Source organism: Erythrolamprus reginae, unplaced genomic scaffold (genome assembly GCF_031021105.1).
Source record: "Erythrolamprus reginae isolate rEryReg1 unplaced genomic scaffold, rEryReg1.hap1 H_1, whole genome shotgun sequence".
NCBI classification, from domain to species: Eukaryota; Metazoa; Chordata; class Lepidosauria; order Squamata; family Dipsadidae; genus Erythrolamprus; species Erythrolamprus reginae.
The window spans coordinates 604,345-623,282 of record NW_027248462.1 but is presented as its reverse complement, the minus strand read 5'-3'; the positions used below and the strand labels follow the sequence as shown (position 1 = coordinate 623,282).

The following is an 18,938-nucleotide window of genomic DNA, read 5'->3' as shown; positions in this document are numbered from 1 at the left end:
TACCATAATTATTTTTTTTTAAAGAAGAAAATTCCTCACACTTCCATAATGCAGGGGTTTGCTATTCAAATTCAAAGCAGAATCTTTGATGACAAGAAAAGGTATTGGGACATGTGCATTCTGGATTCTTATTTATTTATTTATTTATTTATTTATTTATTTATTTATTTATTTATTTATTTATTTATTCGTTCATTTATTTATTTATTTATTTGTTTGTTTGTTTGTTTGTTTATTTATTTATTATGCCGCCCTTCTCCTTAGACTCAGGCCGGCTTACAACATGTTAGCAATAGCACTTATTAACAGAGCTAGGCTATTGCCCCCACAATCTGGGTCCTCCATTCCTGAACTAGCCTCTTCAATTTCAACATAAAGCTTGTATGAATCTCCCATCTACTTCCCCAAGAATTCCCACCTACAAACCCTTGCACCAGTACACCCAACTTGACACAAGGAGCCCATCAACATTTCCTAATAGGACCCTCTTTCGTTATGCTGGCAAGGTAACCAGGAGGGTCTAGGGAAGAGATGGCAAACCCTTTTTGGTTTGTGTGCCAAAAGGGAGTGCATGGGTGTGCTAGCATGCATGCATATTCCCACATCCCTTCCCACACCCACATACATGCGTTCCCCCTGCGCTACCCCTCCGCGCATGCGCACAAGCCTTTCTGAAGCCTGGCAGGCAGTGGTGGGTTCATACTGGCGTGGTCCGGAGAGCTGTACCAGTATGAACCAACTAATTTTTGGAGATTTTATTTCTGTCATTTCCATTTCAGAAGGAGCTCTCCCACGTCTTAATGCTGACCTTTAACCTTTGTCCGAAACACAGCTGTGGGCTTCCTCCACACAGAGGCACCCAAAAAGAAAATCACCAAAAATCAGTGGGGCACAGTTCTGCCCTCACTATCCCTGCTGTTAGGTTAAAAAAATGTCCAAACAAACAAACCGGAAGTATGTTTTTCCAAACTTCCTGTTTGTTCATTGGAGGATTTTTTTTTGGCCTCCAGAGTTTCAGGGAAGCTTCCCTGAAGCGTCCAGAGGAGGAAACGGCTTTCCCAAAGGCCAAAAAATCAGCTGGCCAGCGGACGCATGCGTGCTGGAGCGGAAACATAGAAAAGTCTTGCGTACCCTTCCATAGGGCTCTGCGTGCCACACGTGCCATAGGGTCGCCATGGACAACTCACCACAGCCAACTCATGAAGGCCATCTTGCCACAGCCATCTCATTGAGGACTATTAATCACTTCACAATCCGTGTGTGATAACTCAACATGATGTTACCCGCCACTTTTTCTTCTACATTATTTCCATCCTTGTCAATTGAAATAATGTCAATTTATCCCATGAGGAATCATGAAATGGCGAGTTGCCCTGCTGGCAAATTGGCTGCAGCAAGTGGTCCCATGGCAAGTTTATTTATTTACCGGTATTTATTTATTGGATTTGTATGCCGCCCCTCTCCGCAGACTCGGGAGGGCTAACAACAGCAATAAAACAACATATAATAATAATCCAATACTAAAACAGTTAAAAACCCTTATTATAAAACCAAACATACGTACAGACATACCATGCATAAAATTGTAAAGGCCTAGGGGGAAAGAGTATCTCAATTCTCCCATGCATGGCGGCAGAGGTGGGTTTTAAGCAGCTTACGAAAGGCAAGGAGGGTGGGGGCAATTCTAATCTCTAGGGGAGTTGGTTCCAGAGGGCCGGGGCCGCCACAGAGAAGGCTCTTCCCCTGGGTCCCGCCAAACGACATTGTTTAGTTGATGGGACTCGGAGAAGACCCATTCTGTGGGACCTAACTGGTCGCTGGGATTTCTTGTCTGCAAAAAGATGGCTGCAGCGAGTTCTGCCATGGCAAGATAGCCATGGTGTGTTGGTCTATTCTGCCCCAGGAAGTCTTAAACCTATATTACTGTTTACCCATGGAAAAGCAACTAGGGAGGAATTAAGAAATAGCAGACAAAGTAAAAAAGCAAATCCAAGGGACAATCTCACTTGCATTAAATAAAAATGCACCCACATTAAAAACTGAATCGAATTGCAGCTCAGAAGCAGGACAGTTTCTACAATGCAGGTAAGTGGAGCTCAGTACATTAGGAGAGCATGCAGCAAGTGAGTAAAGACACAAAGCTGTACCTTTTAGTGTTTTGCTGTTGCGGCCATTTACCTCCCAGCATCCTTCATCTTAAGCAGATGTTTTATAACACCAGTAACATAGAGAACAGTGGGAAAGAAAGCAGCTCACCTCTGAGAATCTAGCTGGTATTGGATGTCAGACCAAGGTGGCGCTGCAAAAGGAGGCAGGAGAGAAGGGGAAAAAGAAACAATCTCAGATAAGACTGGGCAGAACCTAGGTTCCTTTTTTTATCTTCTGTGGCTCAAAGCAACAACCGGCATAAGGGAATAGCTGGCTAGCCAAGTTTAAACCATATTTTTAAAAGCTACACATACAAAGGATAGTGTGTTGTTGGGTGTCACCATATGTTCATTGAAATTTGCTGTAACTCCCCAATTGTTTTCTTCTGGTTGAAAGTAGGAGTTAAACTGAAACAAGGGCGCTTTCAAAATTTAAGAACATGGGCTTATTTACAAAATGTTACCAAGAATTCAGGTTTTTTCTTCAATATATTAACTCACACTATTTCATCTTTCTGTCCTTAATATATATATATTTAACAAAAGAGAAAAAACAGTAATATTTAGCTGCATACACTGATAAAGAGCAATAGAAATATTTTTATTCGGACCATTATTGGTTTAGGGCAGTGTTTTTCAATTATTTTCTTTTGTTCAACCACCACTCCCATTTTGCGTGCTCCCAACTCTCCGCTGGGACGATTGTTTGCAATATTCAGCGTGTTTTTGCTGAAAACAGCGGCTTATCAGCATGAAGAGCCGGGGTGGCGCAGCAGGTAGAGTGCTGTACTGCAGGCCACTGAAGCTGACTGTAGATCTGAAGGTCAGCGGTTCAAATCTCATCACCGGCTCCAGGTTGACTCAGCCTTCCATCCTTCCGAGGTGGGTAAAATGAGGACCCGGATTGTGGGGGCAATATGCTGGCTCTGTTAAAAAGTGCTATTGCTAACATGTTGTAAGCCGCCCTGAGTCTAAGGAGAAGGGCAGCATAAAAATTGAATAAATAAATAAATAAAATGATTGGGCTTCATGCTGTTCGCTGCCAACATTTTTAGACACAGTAAACATACCAGTCTTTCTTTGTCTCCCATCGTAGTCACAGAGAAGCCAAGTGCTACATATGCTTCCTATCATTTCCTCATCTTAGCTTTCGGGAATCTTATGTTTGTCACATTATCTCTGTCTCTCTTCTCGTATCTTTTCATCCCTCTTAAATATTTTTCCACGGTGTCTCTTAAGGGCTTGTTATATGCACTTCATACCTCTTACTTTGTGCTGTGTGCTATTGTTTGGTGCAAAAACCCCTATTCCATACGGCAAAAAAAGCATGTTCCCCGGGGTCATGCGCCCTCCTCCTGGTATTGTTCCCCCTCGGGGGGGGAGAAACCCCACTATTTGAGAAATACTGGTTTAGGGCAAGGAAATATGATCTAAGGCTGGAATGAGCCAGAACACTAATGGTAAACATAGTAATTAACCATTTTCTGCCTTCCGAAGCTGAAAATGGCCTCAGTTAGCCATCCCATTCTGTATGACACAATTCACCCAAGGGTAGGGCTGGCCACAAGATCCAAACATAAAGCTACGCTTTGAATACATTACAAATCTAACTTCATCTTAGATCTGAGCCAGTATTTTCTTTTTTTAAGAAAAATATTTCCTGTGATAAGCATAAACAGGTTTGTATAAATCAGTGATGGCGAACCTATGGCATGGGTGCCATGGGTGGCATGCGGAGCCATACCTGCTGGCACGCAAACCATTGCCCTAACTCCTAACCATTGCCCTAGGGCGAGTACAAGTGCACTAGAGTGCCTTCCGTCCCCTGTCCTATTGCTCTCCTATATCTCCTATACCTTTCTTCTATTCCTATATCTCTTCTTCTATTCTTTCATTGATATGTTCTATTACTATATCTTCTTTTCTATTATTTCTTAGATATATTTTACTATGAGTATCTCCTCTATAACCTTCATCATGTATTTCATCGTGTATATAGATATATACACACTAAAACCCTCATTGTGTATTGGACAAAATAAATAAATAAAAATAAAATGTGCCGGCCTTCTGATTTTCGGCTCACACAGAGGCTCTGGGAGGGTGTTTTTGGCTCCCACAATGCCTCCGGGAGGATTGGGGAAGGTGTTTTTACCTTCCCCCGGCTCCAGGAAGCCTTTGGAGCCTGGGGAGGGTGAAACATGAGCCTACTGGGCCCACCAGAAAACAGGCCATTTCTGGCTTCCAGAGGGCCTCTAGTGGGCGGGGGAATCTGTTTTCTCCCTCTCAGGCATTGAATTATGGACGTGGGCCCTCATGTATGTGCGATAGTGTGTGTGCACACTCTTTTGGCACCCAAGCAAAAAAGGTTCGCCATCACTGGTATAAATACACATAACCCCGGGGTGCTAAAAGAAAAAGCTCATGAACAGATGAGCCGCATAATGTAATATTAAAATGTTGGCTTGAACCTCTGAGGAACGGATTGTCCGAATTAAAACCAGGTTCAAACACCTTCAAATACTACACTACATCAGTAAGTTACAGCCTTCAGCATCAAATGCCACTTTTGTGACACTGGTGGCATCTTACATTGAAAACTATTAATGGAAGGGAGCATGGCTTGAGAATGGTAACGCTGAGAGATTAAACTCTCAAATAATAATAAAGCTGAGAGTTTAGCAGCAGGGCTACTGAATCCTGAGATGGAGGATCCACTTCCCCAAATTTTAAACCATAAATCTCAAAAAAAAAAAAAAAGGCAAAGAAGAGGTAACGTTGAAAATTCAACTTAAACTGGTCAGTTTTGAAATATGGCAAAATTGAGGCCTACTTACAGGGAGGACGCCTCAACAGTCTGAAAGTCTGGGAATGAGCATTAGTGGAAGGCCTGTGAGAATAACAAAACATTCAGAGTCTATTTTCTAAAGAACATAAGTCAGAAAGATGCATTTATCATTTTTCAACTACCTTACTCAGCAGTCATCGTGAGAATCTTTTTACAGCTGTTCTAGACTGTGTCGAGTGATTTGCTCATCATTCCATGGCATCTATGTAAATAAACCTTTGCAAACCTGACACCAAACCTGGCAATGCTGCTGCTTCTGCTTGCAAAAGCTTTAAAATAGAAGCACTTCCCACAAATATCCAGAGGAACCAAAGAATAAACCTGGCTTCTTCTACATGCAGAGCTCCCACACTATTTCACTGAGCTACAGCTGCCACTCTTAAACTATATATCATGCTAAGCCAAGTATGGTGTGATTTTCCTTTATTTTTGCTTTATCCAATTATCAATTTGTACGATTACCGTTTCCCAGAGTAACTGAGCTGTTAACATAAAAATAATATACAAAAAATAAAAACAGATACCCAATCCCAACGATCATATTCACTTTGTGAATCCAACCACTGCAATTTATAAATCTTGACTAATAGCTGGATGTTGTGTGAACCCAGTCAATGTGAGATATAGTCAAGTCATGCTTCACTTTGATATGTGAATCCAGCCTCTCTCTGCCTAAATTAGAAAAATATTTCCACTGGTAGTCTTATGCTGCTAAACTAAGCAAGTTGGAAAGTATAAATAGGTTAAATTTATATTTTAATCTTCCTATTTAACATTGCTCTCTATTTTCCTCTATGATTGTCAAAAACTCTTCTTCATGACACATTTAAGTTTGTTCATTAAGGACTTGCAAATTCTGAGAACTTTTTTTAAAAAATTACAAGCTATAAAGAAAATCCTCATTGAATGTCCTTGAAATAATGTTGAATTATAACTGCCTTGTTCTTTTTTTTTAGCAGGACACAGCAACTCAAATCAGTCCTGAAACAAAACACCACTGCTGAAAGCAATATTGTAAAAATACCAGTACTGTACTTTGGTTTGAAACAGGAATTGGAGCCATATTTTGCAACTACCTGTGATAAGAATTACAGGAGACCCGTTATAAGCCAAAATATAGCCAAAAGATATTTCACATAATTCTGATTCATTCCAAGTACTGTGCAATGAGGGAAGAAAAAACACTCAGGGATCAAATGTATTCATATTGAAATACACTTTGAATCAAGCTATATATTCAAAGCAGCAGCTCATCCAAAAGAATAAGTTCAAAGACTGTTCCAGACTGTTGTATCACTTTAAGGGCAATGGGTAGAAGCGAATACAATTCTCCCCTTCTGATGTATTTCCGTATAATAAATACCTTTAACCAGTCATTTACTCCTGCGTCTCCATTGAGATGCTACCAAACGGTACAGCTTAAACTGTCAGATTATGACACGAGTCACTCACAATTAAGCCATACTTGCTTAATATGAATTCCTGAATAAGTATTGAGTGGGTTCACATAACACACTAAACAATAAACCATGGATTACAATTATAATGACAGGGTCCAAACAAGGTGTTAAGTGAAATTAAACAAATCGCATGATAGCTGAGCCAATTTATAACAATTGATGGCCTTTTAAAAAACAGCCTTAATAGTTGCTTCTCAGATAATAATAAAGTACTTTTTTTGGAATCTTTCCAGAACTGCATTCAACTTTGACATAGGTTTTCTTCACTGCTGCTGCTTCCTCTGTTACATTATTGCTGAAATGCTTTAGATGTTGTGCGTTTGGTAATATATTTTGCTTTTGTCACTGGCACTGCTTTGTATGGATTTTATAACCTTTATAATTTTCCCTATCAGAGGAAAGCCTATCAATAATCCAGCTTGATAAAATGGCTGCATATTGGCCAAGCCTGTGTCTGTTTATTTATTCTGTAAGGTATTTCAAGATAAGAATTAAACAGGTTCAACCCAACCTGTAAACTCTTGAAATTTGGAACACTCACAAGGGCATCTCAATACACCTTCAAACCTTTTTAGTTGTGGAAGTGCTGAAGTAAAAATAAAAGACACGCTGTGGTTTTCATCTTTCTTGTTTATCATCTGCTACCTCACCACTATTTTAAATTGGAAGATGGCAAGGTTGAATGAAATAATCAAGGAATATGCAGCATTAAACAGCTATGGCCTCTCTTTAGATTCTTTGATTGCTACCTGTTTCAGGGTGTCCCCATAACATTTGGAGTGTGTATTTAATGAGGGCAGTGCACACAAAAGTAGGATAATACTTACCATAGCTTACAAAACTTTCACCAGACCCATCCTAGAATACAGCTCATCTGTTTGGAACCCATACCACATCTCAGACATTAACACCCTCGAAAATGTCCAAAGATACTTCACCAGAAGAGCCCTTCACTCCTCTACCTGAAACAGAATACCCTACGAAACTAGACTTACAATCCTAGGTCTAGAAAGCTTAGAACTATAACGCCTTAAACATGATCTAAGTATTGCCCACAAGATCATATGCTGCAATGTCCTGCCTGTCAAAGACTACTTCAGCTTCAAGCACAACAACACAAGAGCACACAACAGATTCAAGCTTAATATTATCCGCTCCAAACTTGATTCTAAAAAATACGACTTTAGTAATTGAGTTCTCGAAGCGTGGAACTCATTACCGGACTCCCTAACTCCCAACACTTTACCCTTAGACTATCCACAGTTGACCTCTCCAGATTCCTAGCAGGGGCATACATAAGTGCATTATTGTGTATTGGACCAACCAGATAGATAGATAGATAGATAGATAGATAGATAGATAGATAGATAGATAGATAGATAGATAGATAGATAGACAGACAAACAGACAAACAGACAAACAAACAAATAAAGTTGTTCCTAAGACCACATTTTACTTCTACTTTCTAAATCTGCCCAAATTCTGGTTTCCCATTCTTTATTTTGCCCCAAGATAAGATAGTCATGGACTCACTTGTATTGGTAGTCATCAATAGCAGGTGCTGTTCAGAAAAAGAAACAGATACACCAATAAGATTAGGAAATCCCTACAATTTGTCTTGAGATGAAAGACATAAAGGATTTAAGAACTGGGGGCTATCCCCCCAAAATATTTTAGGAACAGGGAGGGCAAGACTTAACTGTCTATATCAGGGTCACGACAATCGGTACACAGTACCAATAGAACCACCAGGATTGGGACTGCGAGTGCCAACATCCAGAAGAAATCACCCGTGTGGAAGATATCCATGCCACCTGCAAACTGACAGTAGAGATTGGAGATTTGGGATGGCAGCAGAATCCAGAGTGAAATATAGCATTGAGGAGGCTAGTGGAGCATATCAACAGCCCTGTGAAAAATAACCAAATTAGGAGTAAGATATAAAGCAAATACAAACATTTTTCTCTCTTATATCCTTCTATGGCATTCAATCTGTGTAACATTTCTTATTCTAAATTAAGTTTGGGGAGCATTTGGAATTTTTAACACTAAGGAGAAACACAAAACAAAAGGAATTTTAAAAAGGAAGGGTGCCTAAGGATACAGCGTAGATTATCTGAAGTAGTCCGTCCATCCTTCCTTGCTTGCTTCCCTCCCCTTTATTATTTTAATAACTCAATGTGGTGAGCACACAGAATGTTACTTTTAACAATAGCCATGTGAGTTAGTTGGGTTGAGAGAGGGATTAGCCCAAAATCACCCAGTCTGCTTTCATGCCTAAATCAAGACTGAAATTCATTATTTTCTTATTTCTAATCTGGTGCCCTAACAACTAGATGAAACTGGCTTGGTCAGGTGAATGGCAATTCTAAAATGGTGGACATTTGTTAGAAAAATCAGAAGCCACATTCACGAGTAGAAAGTCCACAAGCAGCCAATAAGAGTGGAGGAGAAGACATGTGCTTCAAAGCTGACATGGCTTTCATATTCTTGCTTCATGATTGTTGGAGAAATGAAAAAAGGAGGAAGATGGTGGGAAGCTGAATAAGATGGACTGAATTCACATGATTTAACCAGATTAGAAAAAATCCTAGTAAAGTCATTTATATATCACCGCATTTTGTATAGTTTCCGTTGTAGAGAAGGGATAAATTTGGTTTGTTTTGAGATTGGATTTGGGCTGGTGACCAGGCTCAGAGATTTACTATTCCAGATTTTCGGAGTTATGCTGCAGCCCATCTTCAGGGAACTTCTCTCTACTGGAATATGAGCTTTGGACTGTTCTTTGGACTGGTAATGTTCCAAAACATAGAGAGAAATTCCCTGAAGATGGGCTCTAGCATGAATCCAAAAGCTCAGAAGACAAAATATCTGGTCCATTTAATGAGCAACCCAAATTCGATCTCACATCCTTATCCTGGGATATATATTCATATTGGTTTCATTCATTGGCTTTTTTGGTTAATTTACGATTAATTAAGTAATGCAGAAATTGTTAATACATTAAATCCAGTGCAAATTAATTGTAAGATGGGCATTTAAAAAAAATATCCAGGCTATGTTCCTAACATATTTAGGAACATTCAGGCTTCAGCAGATGAGATACTGATGCAAAATTAATGGGATCATATAAAGATAAAGGGATGAAAAGGGGGGAGAGAGAGATGATGCTTCTTTGAGGAATTCTTTTTTTAAAGGTTATGTTAAGAACTTTAGGACTTATTCTATTTATTTTCACACTTTTCTCAAAATGTGGAAAACTCTCTGGCCAATTTTAAACAAAAAGTAAACTGGAATTTTTACATAAAATGATCATTTGAGTAAATCAAGTCTTCCTTTTCACATTTTAATGAGTAAGAAGTAAGCAAGGTGTTTTGGATTAAAGATGAAAATATGTTTCAGACCACCGCCCAGCATTCGCATAACATGTCTGCCACTTCTTAAACCAAATGGATCTTTTCTTAAAACTGAATTGCTGTTACTGTGGAGAAGATGCAGCTGATTTGAGATTTAAAGCCTTTTTTTTTTTGCTTTTGAATCTGTGTAGCTTTATTACATATCAGTTCCAAACTCCTGTTCATAAGCAAATGCCAGCAGACGCATCAATGGAGGGGAGAAAGAAATAATTTTCAAAGCACTGGGATAAATTATTTTTTTCCCATGCTTCTTAGGCAGATACTTGCTTAAGTTCCTTCCAAGGAACAGTCTTAGAGAAGTATTTCTAAGCACATGATCTTCTTCAGAACAGCTAAAAGCTAAAACCACAGCAGCCTTTGGGCCGACCATGACTTTTGAGGGTTAAGCTAGGAAAAATGCACTTTATAATAATCAATTGAAGCAACATTTTGATATGACTACAATTAAGCAAAATTAAAAACAATGAGTCTGATTTATTGCTATATATTTGGTACAGGTTCACTTTCGACTTGTCATTTAATGTCCATTCAAAATTATGACAGACACCCTCGCTCAAAAGACTTACAATCCAGTTTCAAAGTTCTGACATCAAACACCCCCCCCCTCCATTTATGACTTGTTGCAGTGTCCTGTGATTGCAATTTATAACATTTTTGCCAGAAACTGGCATTTACTTACGGTTTCCAGCAAAAAACTGTTTCACAGTAAACACTGAGTTTACTGAACAATCATGGCCTTTGCTTAACAATCGCCACAAGAAAAGTATAAAAAATGGGTCCAGTCATGTAATCAACTTTGCAACCATCAAAAATTATGACCGTAATTATCAGGGCTCAATTAAGATCACAGGTCAAGGATTACCCTTAATTTCTGCCATTTGCACATTTGACAGGCAAAACTTGGGAGAGGCTCTGGGGATTGCATCCCAAAGACGCTGGAGGCTGTTTGAAATTGTGAGGTGTCAGGCTGCAAAGTGCAAATGTGTCTTTGAGCACATGTAATGTTGCTCTGCAGCATCTTCGCAGGAGGAAGTCGGCATTGGGAAGGAGTGGGAGTGGCTGCCTTTAGAAGGTAATACTTCACAATCACTGAAAGATCATAGAGCTCCCCACAACATCTACAGCAGATAGGGAGACCACATAACCAGGTGCAATGAAAGGGGAGAGTGAGTGAGGCAGTGGTTTTCCAACTGAAACATAGCCAACCACACACTATTGTAAAAAGAGTTATTTTTCTGCAACAAAAGGTATCTCTAGAGGAATAGTTGGCACAGATCAGGAGATGCTGTTTTGAAAATAAGAGCATATTTAAAATGGAAGAGAGCTCCATGACAGAATAATTGCAAAAACAAATGTTGAATGCAGTTCTCAATATGAAATGACAGGTATTGGGGTCCACATTTGCATTGTAGCTAATAATCACAATTAACAGTATGAAACGTTGCCACATTAAGGAATTCTCTTCCAGGGAAATTTGCTAAGAAATAATTATTTTCACCTCCAGATCCAATTCTCCCTCTAGGTCAGTGATGGTGAACCTAAGGCACGGGTGCCACAGGTGGCACGTGGAGCCATATCTGCTGGCATGTGAGCTGTTGCCTTAGCTCAGCTCCAATGTGCATGTGTGTGCCAGCCAGCTGATTTTTGACTTGCACAGAGGCATTTTTGGCTTCCAGAGAGCCTCCAGGGCGTTTTTACCTTCTCCGGCTCCAGGGAAACATTTGGAGCCTGGGGAGGGTGAAACACGAGCCTACTGGGCCCACCAAAAGTTGGGAAACAGGCCCTTTCCGGCCTCCAGGGGGCCTCCGGGGCGTGGGGAAAGTTGTTTTCACCCTCCCCAGGCATTGAATTATGGGTGTGGGCACTCACGCACGTGTGATACCACATGCTCATGCTCTTTCCGCACCTGAGGAAAAAAAAGGTTCACCATCACTGCTCCAGGCCATTAGATATAGTCATTTTGGTGTGTAGCGAAGTAGTTATCAGCATAGTTCCCTCTAAGCTGAGCAGTGAGCAATCGTTCACTTAAAAATCATCAACTCAGAGTTTTCCAAACCTGCCCAGAAGCCGAGAGGGAAAGAGTGAGAGGGAAGGAGAGAGAGAGGAAGAGAGGAAGAGAGAGAAACAGATAGAAAAAAGAGAGGAAGGAAAAGAGAAAGAAAAAGAATGGGAGTAAGGAAGAGAGAAAGAAAATCAAAATCTAGTTTGAAACTAGCTCAACTATTTAAGTGGCATTTTGATATTGATAGAGTTGCCCTATTATGAGCTCACTGTTATAGACACACAGTACAGTATTTTATTTTGAAATTCTCTGAGGCAAAACAGGGTGGGTTTTTTATTTGTTTGTTTGTTTGTTTATTTTTTTATTATTTCCGTGCCGCCCAGTCCCAAAGGGACTGCCGCTCAGACACTGTACTTTTCCGCCCACCCTCCCAAAAAATTAGAGGGAACACTGGTTATCAGTCTCCAATTTATCAAGCTGGGAAGCTATCTAAATAATCTCATGGTTTCCACAGACATTTCATGGAAGGAGGCTAAGCACATAATTATCACTAAAAAAGCAAAAATCCTCAAAAAAGGTCTTTATAAATGAGCTAATACAACTATGTCAAAGGACTAGGGATTTTCATGGAATTGTTTGCCGGCAAGAATTTTTCTCCATTCTTCCGCCACAACTTTACAATTATACTTCATTACCATCATTTACCCAGGAGTTGAAAGTGTGTGTGTGTGTGCGTGCACAAACATGAAGGCATGCATGCATTTTCTTTCCTCCACCAGTAGAAAAGCATTCTCTCCACTTTCCTTTGTAACCATTTTCCAGTTGAAAAACAGTGGTTGTTGTTTTATTAAGCAGTTTCAAATATTTGGGGGAATGCATCGCTTGGCAGGAAACAGCATTGTTCATCTAATAAATTAAACCAGTCTGTTGGGTTTTTTTGAGAGAACTATCAGTATAATTGAACAAAATAATGTAACACACATTGAACGGGTCCAAAGACGGGCTACAAGAATGGTGGGAGGTCTTAAGCATAAAACGTATCAGGAAAGACTTAATGAACTCAATCTGTATAGTCTGGAGGACAGAAGGAAAAGGGGGGACATGATCAAAATATTTAAATATGTTAAAGAGTTAAATAAGGTTCAGGAGGGAAGTGTTTTTAATAGGAAAGTGAACACAAGAACAAGGGGACACAATCTGAAGTTAGTTGGGGGAAAGATCAAAAGCAACGTGAGAAAATATTATTTCACTGAAAGAGTAGTAGATCCTTGGAACAAACTTCCAGCAGACGTGGTTGGTAAATCCACAGTCACTGAATTTAAACATGCCTGGGATAAACATATATCCATCCTAAGATAAAACACAGGAAATAGTATAAGGGCAGACTAGATGGACCATGAGGTCTTTTTCTGCCGTCAGTCTTGTATGTTTCTATGTTTCTACACATAGAAACTTATCTTTACCAACAAAGCATTTGACAACAAAACTTCAATGGGCTTCTAATAGAGAAAAGGACAACATGTGATTTCATTATGCCAATGCTAAATGGATACAGAGGTAGACGGACCAATAATAGACATAGCCGAACAGCAAAATGAATTTCAAGGCAAATGTAAAGTTTTACATCTGGGGAGGAAAGAAAGGACTTCTGGAGAAGAAGATGGCTCCATGAAAAGCCAGGTGAACAACTGCAGTGGAATTAAAAGTGTATCCTTTGAAACCTCTCCTAAGGAGAGGAAATCATCATACAGATGCCGTAATGTAGCAGCCTCCAGTGTGTTTGAGCTCCGGAAGACAAGGGAGTCGCCATCTTGTTCAATCTGTGGTCAGCACCTTTGAAAGGATACTGAGTTTGGACATTGCACCTCCTAATCCCTTTTGGAAATTGCTTGACAAATATACCCCAAAGATACCAAACAAATTTTCCCCATCAGGAGTAATGAATAGCGAGCCATTATTGTTGACCAGCTCAACTCCACTGTACATGTGTGAATGCCTCCCGATGGCCAGCTGATTTTTGGATCGGACAGATGCATGCTTTCTCCTCACTTTCTGCAGCCTGAGCCTTCCCAGATCTCTAGATTCCACCCCAGATCTCTAGAGCTGTTTGGGGAAAGGAGGTTTTTCCCTTCCTCACAGCGCCGTTTGGGGCAGGGAAGCTTTCTCCCCTTTCCAGCTCTATTTGGGGAAAGGAGTCCAAAACAGGGAGGTCATGAATGCATGTGCAGGAGGCGGGATGTGCGAGAGGGGCATTGCCATATAGATGTGGGCGCTTGCATACATGCAACAGTAGGCATGCACACACCTTCAGCACCCGAGGGAAAAAAGGGTTGCCATCACTGTTCTAGCTTGTGCATTGAGCAAACAATGAGAATCGGGACAAAATTGTTGCATCAAAATGCATTGAGTACCAATTTGATACGCTTCTAAATAGTTGAGTATCAAGGTTCACCTGTACATAAATCAAAGCTTTAGGCACACAAGTAAAACAGTGATTAAAAATTTGGTCTTAGAATTTGGTCTAAAACAAATAAGGGTTTAGTTAAGTTTGAAATAAGATTTTGGATTCAATTATAAAGAATAGTTCCAGTGGAAAAATGTTTTTGTTTTGAATTATTAAAAAGAGTAAGACTTAAAATTGGACATTAGAGGAAACTTAAAGGATCTAATGAATACAATTAAAACCATCAGAAATACAATTTGATTTACAAATATAGAATGAAACAAGCTATTTTAACACTGGACATATTTTTTTAAGAATGGATCCAGAAGTTAATTTTAAAAATGTATGTTTTTTTGTATAGATGGACTGTGTTTAAAAGATGTTACAGAAAAGCAAAATTTTAAACTGACATGATTGAAAATAATTTCATCATGAATTTAAAATGACAGGCTACAAGAATGTCATGGAAAAAGATATTACACTGGACATAAAAAAGAAATTTACAAAATCCAGACACACTGGATTTACAAAAATGGCTTGTTAAAGAATTTTGTGAGAAGGGACAAAGAAAAATGTAAAGAAATCAAGTTTTAAGATTTTTTTTGAAGATATTAAAAATCAAGAATGTTAGAAGAAAAAGAAAGTTAGTTTTTTTAAACAGCTTTTATGGCTTAAATTTTTTTTAAACCCCTTGACTATATGCTGTCCATGGATTTCTTTCCATTACATTCTACAACTGGTTGAAGGAATTTTCAGGGTGAAAAGGAACTTGAATTAGGAGAGAGATCCATGTTTAATACTTTAGCCCAATGTGGCTCAATTCTGGGAATCGAAGTCCAGGCATCTTAAACTTGCCAAGGTTGAAAAAGTTCCTTAGCTATGAGCTCCATTGGCTCTCCTGGCTAGGCTGGCTAAAAGTTCTGGGAATTGGATCCCAAATACAACACATGATGGCGGTAGGGAAGCTGACCTTGTGGCCGCTACCACATTATGATGGGATAAGCACACAATAAGTAGAACAGATTTTCCAAGCTGACTTTGTACAACTTACTAAACCACAAATCACTCATTAAAATTACATTTATTCATGCTTTTACTATGGCGGTTGCAAGTTACATTATATGAACCCATGCTAAAAGTCAGATGCGGATTTGAATGGTCGAGGTAGTCCTCGATTTAAGACCACAATTGAGCCCAACATTTCTGTTGCTAAGTGAGATATTTATCAAGGGAGTTTTGCCCCATTTTATAACCTTTCCTGCCACAGTTGTTAAGTGAGTCACTGCAGTTGATAAGTTAGTAACCTGGATGTCAGGTGAATCTGGTTCTCCCATCAAGTTTCCTTCTCATAAGGTCGAAAAAGGTGATCACGTGCCTGTTTTTCATATTTATGACCATCCCCATGGTCACATTATCAAAATTCAAACACTTGAAAACAAATTCATATTTATGACAGTTGCAGTGTCCGGGGATCATGGGATCATCTTTTTTTGACCTTTTTTTTTTTTAATAATTTTTTTTAATTGATTTTTTTAGAAATTTTTACAAAAAACAGAAAGCATAAAAGTGAATACCATCACCAAACAGAAAATTAAAAAACTCTTCACCAAGGAAGATTCAATTCTATATCCTTCATTCCCTTCTTTTCTGGGTTACATTATTCATTCTTTATAAAGTGATTTAATTTTATTTTTAACGTTTGCATCGCTTACTGATATTGTTAATATATAATTTTTAACCTTTTCCCACCGCCTCATTGTTTCTGCTAATTTCTCTTCATTGTAATTGTGTAATCTAATTTCCATAACTTCATAGTGAATGTGGTCCACCATGTACTTACACCAATTTTTCATCGTCCATTTGTTAGCATCTTTCCACCCAAACACTATAGTTGCTTGGGCGCTTTCTATTGCTGCAGTTTTAATTTCTTCGTATTCTTTTACCTCGCTATTTTTTATTAATAATGCTGCTTCCTTAGTTATTTCCCAGTTACTTCCCGTAATTTTATTCACTTCCACTTTTATTTGCTTCCAAAATTTTTGGACTTTGCTGCATTCCCAAAACATATGCATAAATACCGGTACTCCTTTTTCCTTACATCCATGCCAACAGTTTCCTTTTATCATCGTTTGAAAGCGTGCTAGTTGTACTGGTGTATAATACCATTTGTGTAAAATTTTTCTTCTCATCTCTCTTATTCTTGTATTTTTAATTCTTTTAATATTTTCAATTATGCCTTCCATATCCCATTCATCAATTTCTAGCTCGTCCTGCCAATATCTCGTCAATTCCTTTATTACTTGCTCCTCTGCTTGTAATAATTCCCTATATATATTACTTGCTTGTGCTTTTATATTCTTACTCTTTTCTCTTAATATCTTTTTTGACCTTCTGAGAACCAAGGTCAAGCCAGGATAACTTAACAACCATGTTACTAACCGAACAACTGCGTAATTCACTTAACAATGATGCCAAAGAAAGTCGCAGAATGGGGCAAAACTCACTTAACAAATGTTTCACTTAGCAAGATAAATGTTGGGCGCAATTGTGGTTATAGGTTGAGGACTACACATGTAGTTACATGTCAATACAACTGGAAGTCAAGAGGATGCAGACGATGTAGAGAATCTGGGGTGTGACCTTGAGGAAAACAGACAGGAGGCAAGCAAAGAGGGAATGAGGTATGCAAGGTGCACGTCAGCCAGATACAGGCAAATCAGACCAAGAAACAGCCTCCAAAGAAAGACTAGAACTTATTATTGAGTTATGCTATAATAACTGTGCCTTGCAGATATTCTAAGCCTATCCCACATAGAGATACTTTTTTAAAAAAATCAGGAAGAAGCCAAAGCTTCTTATTTGTTTAGAGAGATTATCAATTCTCCCTATTCATTTCAACATTTAAAAAAAGTATGGGAACAGCAGAGGAACACAAGAGATGAGTCACATCAGTAACGCTGAGCCAACACCGGATTTGGGCGCCTGCAAAATCAATCTTGCAGAGTTCTGTGGCTGCCTTGTGAGGGAGTGCAGTTACAGCCTTGTTAATGCACGATCAGATAGCCTTACTTGGGAGAAAAAATTTAAAAGCAGCAGAGGCAATCTATTCAAAAAGGAGAGCTCAGTATTTGGAATGGAGAAAAGGGAGGGGGGGACAGAAGACATCTGAAGTAGACAGCACTGTTACTCTACTACACAATGGCATACTGCAAAACACCTGTTCAGCCCTCAGCACTTGTCTGGAGCTCTAGCATCAGGTGAAGAGAGATATAATCTTAGGGGCCCATCACCAATATTGCAAGAGGGCTTGTTAGTGGGAACTGGGAAGAATCATAATATAGGAAGGGTAGCATGGGATACCCTCTCCCAGGTTAAAATTTAAAGGGAATCATTCATTTATTTTAACCTCTCCTTTAACAGAGCCTGCCATCGTCCCAACTTTCAAACTTTGACCAGATTGAGAGAATTAAGGAAATATATGAGATATCAAGATAGGGAAAAAAGACAGTATCAAGAGAGAAAGTAGGGAAACACACAGAGAAAAGACATACTTCCCTTTCCGTTCATTCTGCTCTATGGTCTGTCGCATTATAATTTCCCCTGTTGTTTCCACTTTCTTACCTCCCAACTCTAGTTCACTTTCTAGGCTTCAATTTGTGAAATTCCACTCCTTTCTCAAGAAGAACCCAGGAAATTACAGTTTGGCATCACAGAAAATGTAAGCGACACAACTGTGGCAGCAGCTGTTCCACCTCCCTCCAACCCTTTCTCAATTCCCCCTTGTGTAAACTCACATCTAGAGTCTCTATTTCCACATCTGGATGAAGGCTTGTCTGCTAAAGCAGAGATGATGCGCTGTTTGATCGTTCCGGCAGGAAGGAAGTACTACAGCCACTAGCAGGAAGTCACAGGGCAGATGCATTAAAGCATGACATGGGGAGGGGTGGGGGAGGCATGAGGAATCACACAATACCATATTCAGAGGTTTCAGGAATATACATAGCATGAAGGGGTGATTTCAAGACTTATTTTATCCCAGTCACCAATTTCCTAGGAAGTTCTGAATCGCCCACCAGATCATAATTCAGATTGCAGACACTTATCAGATGTGACTGTACTTTCCAAACACTCTCACTTGTAAGTTTAGATAACAATTTGTATGTGATAAATTTGAAATGCACCTCCTACTCTTTTTTCAGATTGCCCCCCCCCCCCCCCAGCAGATAAATATATTATGGATATAAGGATATTTTAGACAGAAGTAAATCTCTATCCCAGACCCCTGCCCGATATAAAAAATTATTAAAAGGCAAAAGTCAATTTAAAGAAAATATTTAAAGTAGAGTGCTCTTTTCGTGAAACAGAAAAGTTTGAAGACTTAAAACATTGAAACATGATAACCTTTCATCTTTGAAAAGTGGTGAAAATAAGAGATTTTCAACAGAAACCTGAAATGCATTCTTTAAACCCCTTTCCCCCCCTGCTTCAATCAGATTTTATATTGGATGAACAAAATAGGCAGGTTTTCGAATAAGGTTCTGAACCACTTTGTATAGGATAGCAATATAAAAGCAGCATCGGACACAAATTAGAGAAATACAAAATCTATCCCATAAGGAGTT

At 39.2% G+C, this 18,938-nt stretch overlaps 1 protein-coding gene across 5 annotated transcripts in view; it reads right to left on the bottom strand.

Annotated features, from left to right (window-relative positions):
- Nucleotides 1–18,185, bottom strand: part of LOC139155235 (linker for activation of T-cells family member 1-like) — a 126,519-nt gene extending 108,334 nt beyond the window's left edge. For 4 of the 5 annotated variants that reach the window (XM_070730340.1, XM_070730342.1, XM_070730339.1 and 1 more), the window contains exons 1-5: nt 18,111–18,185; nt 8,156–8,364; nt 7,989–8,016; nt 4,985–5,037; nt 2,257–2,299 (exon numbers count right to left, since the gene is read on the bottom strand). In XM_070730340.1, coding sequence (XP_070586441.1) covers nt 2,257–2,299; nt 4,985–5,037; nt 7,989–8,016; nt 8,156–8,264 — 233 coding nt within the window. In that variant the 5' untranslated portion in view covers nt 8,265–8,364; nt 18,111–18,185. The remainder of the gene's footprint in view (nt 1–2,256; nt 2,300–4,984; nt 5,038–7,988; nt 8,017–8,155; nt 8,365–18,110) is intronic. The other variant, XM_070730343.1, reaches the window with a different exon arrangement.
- Between the last annotated feature and the right edge of the window lie 753 nt (nt 18,186–18,938).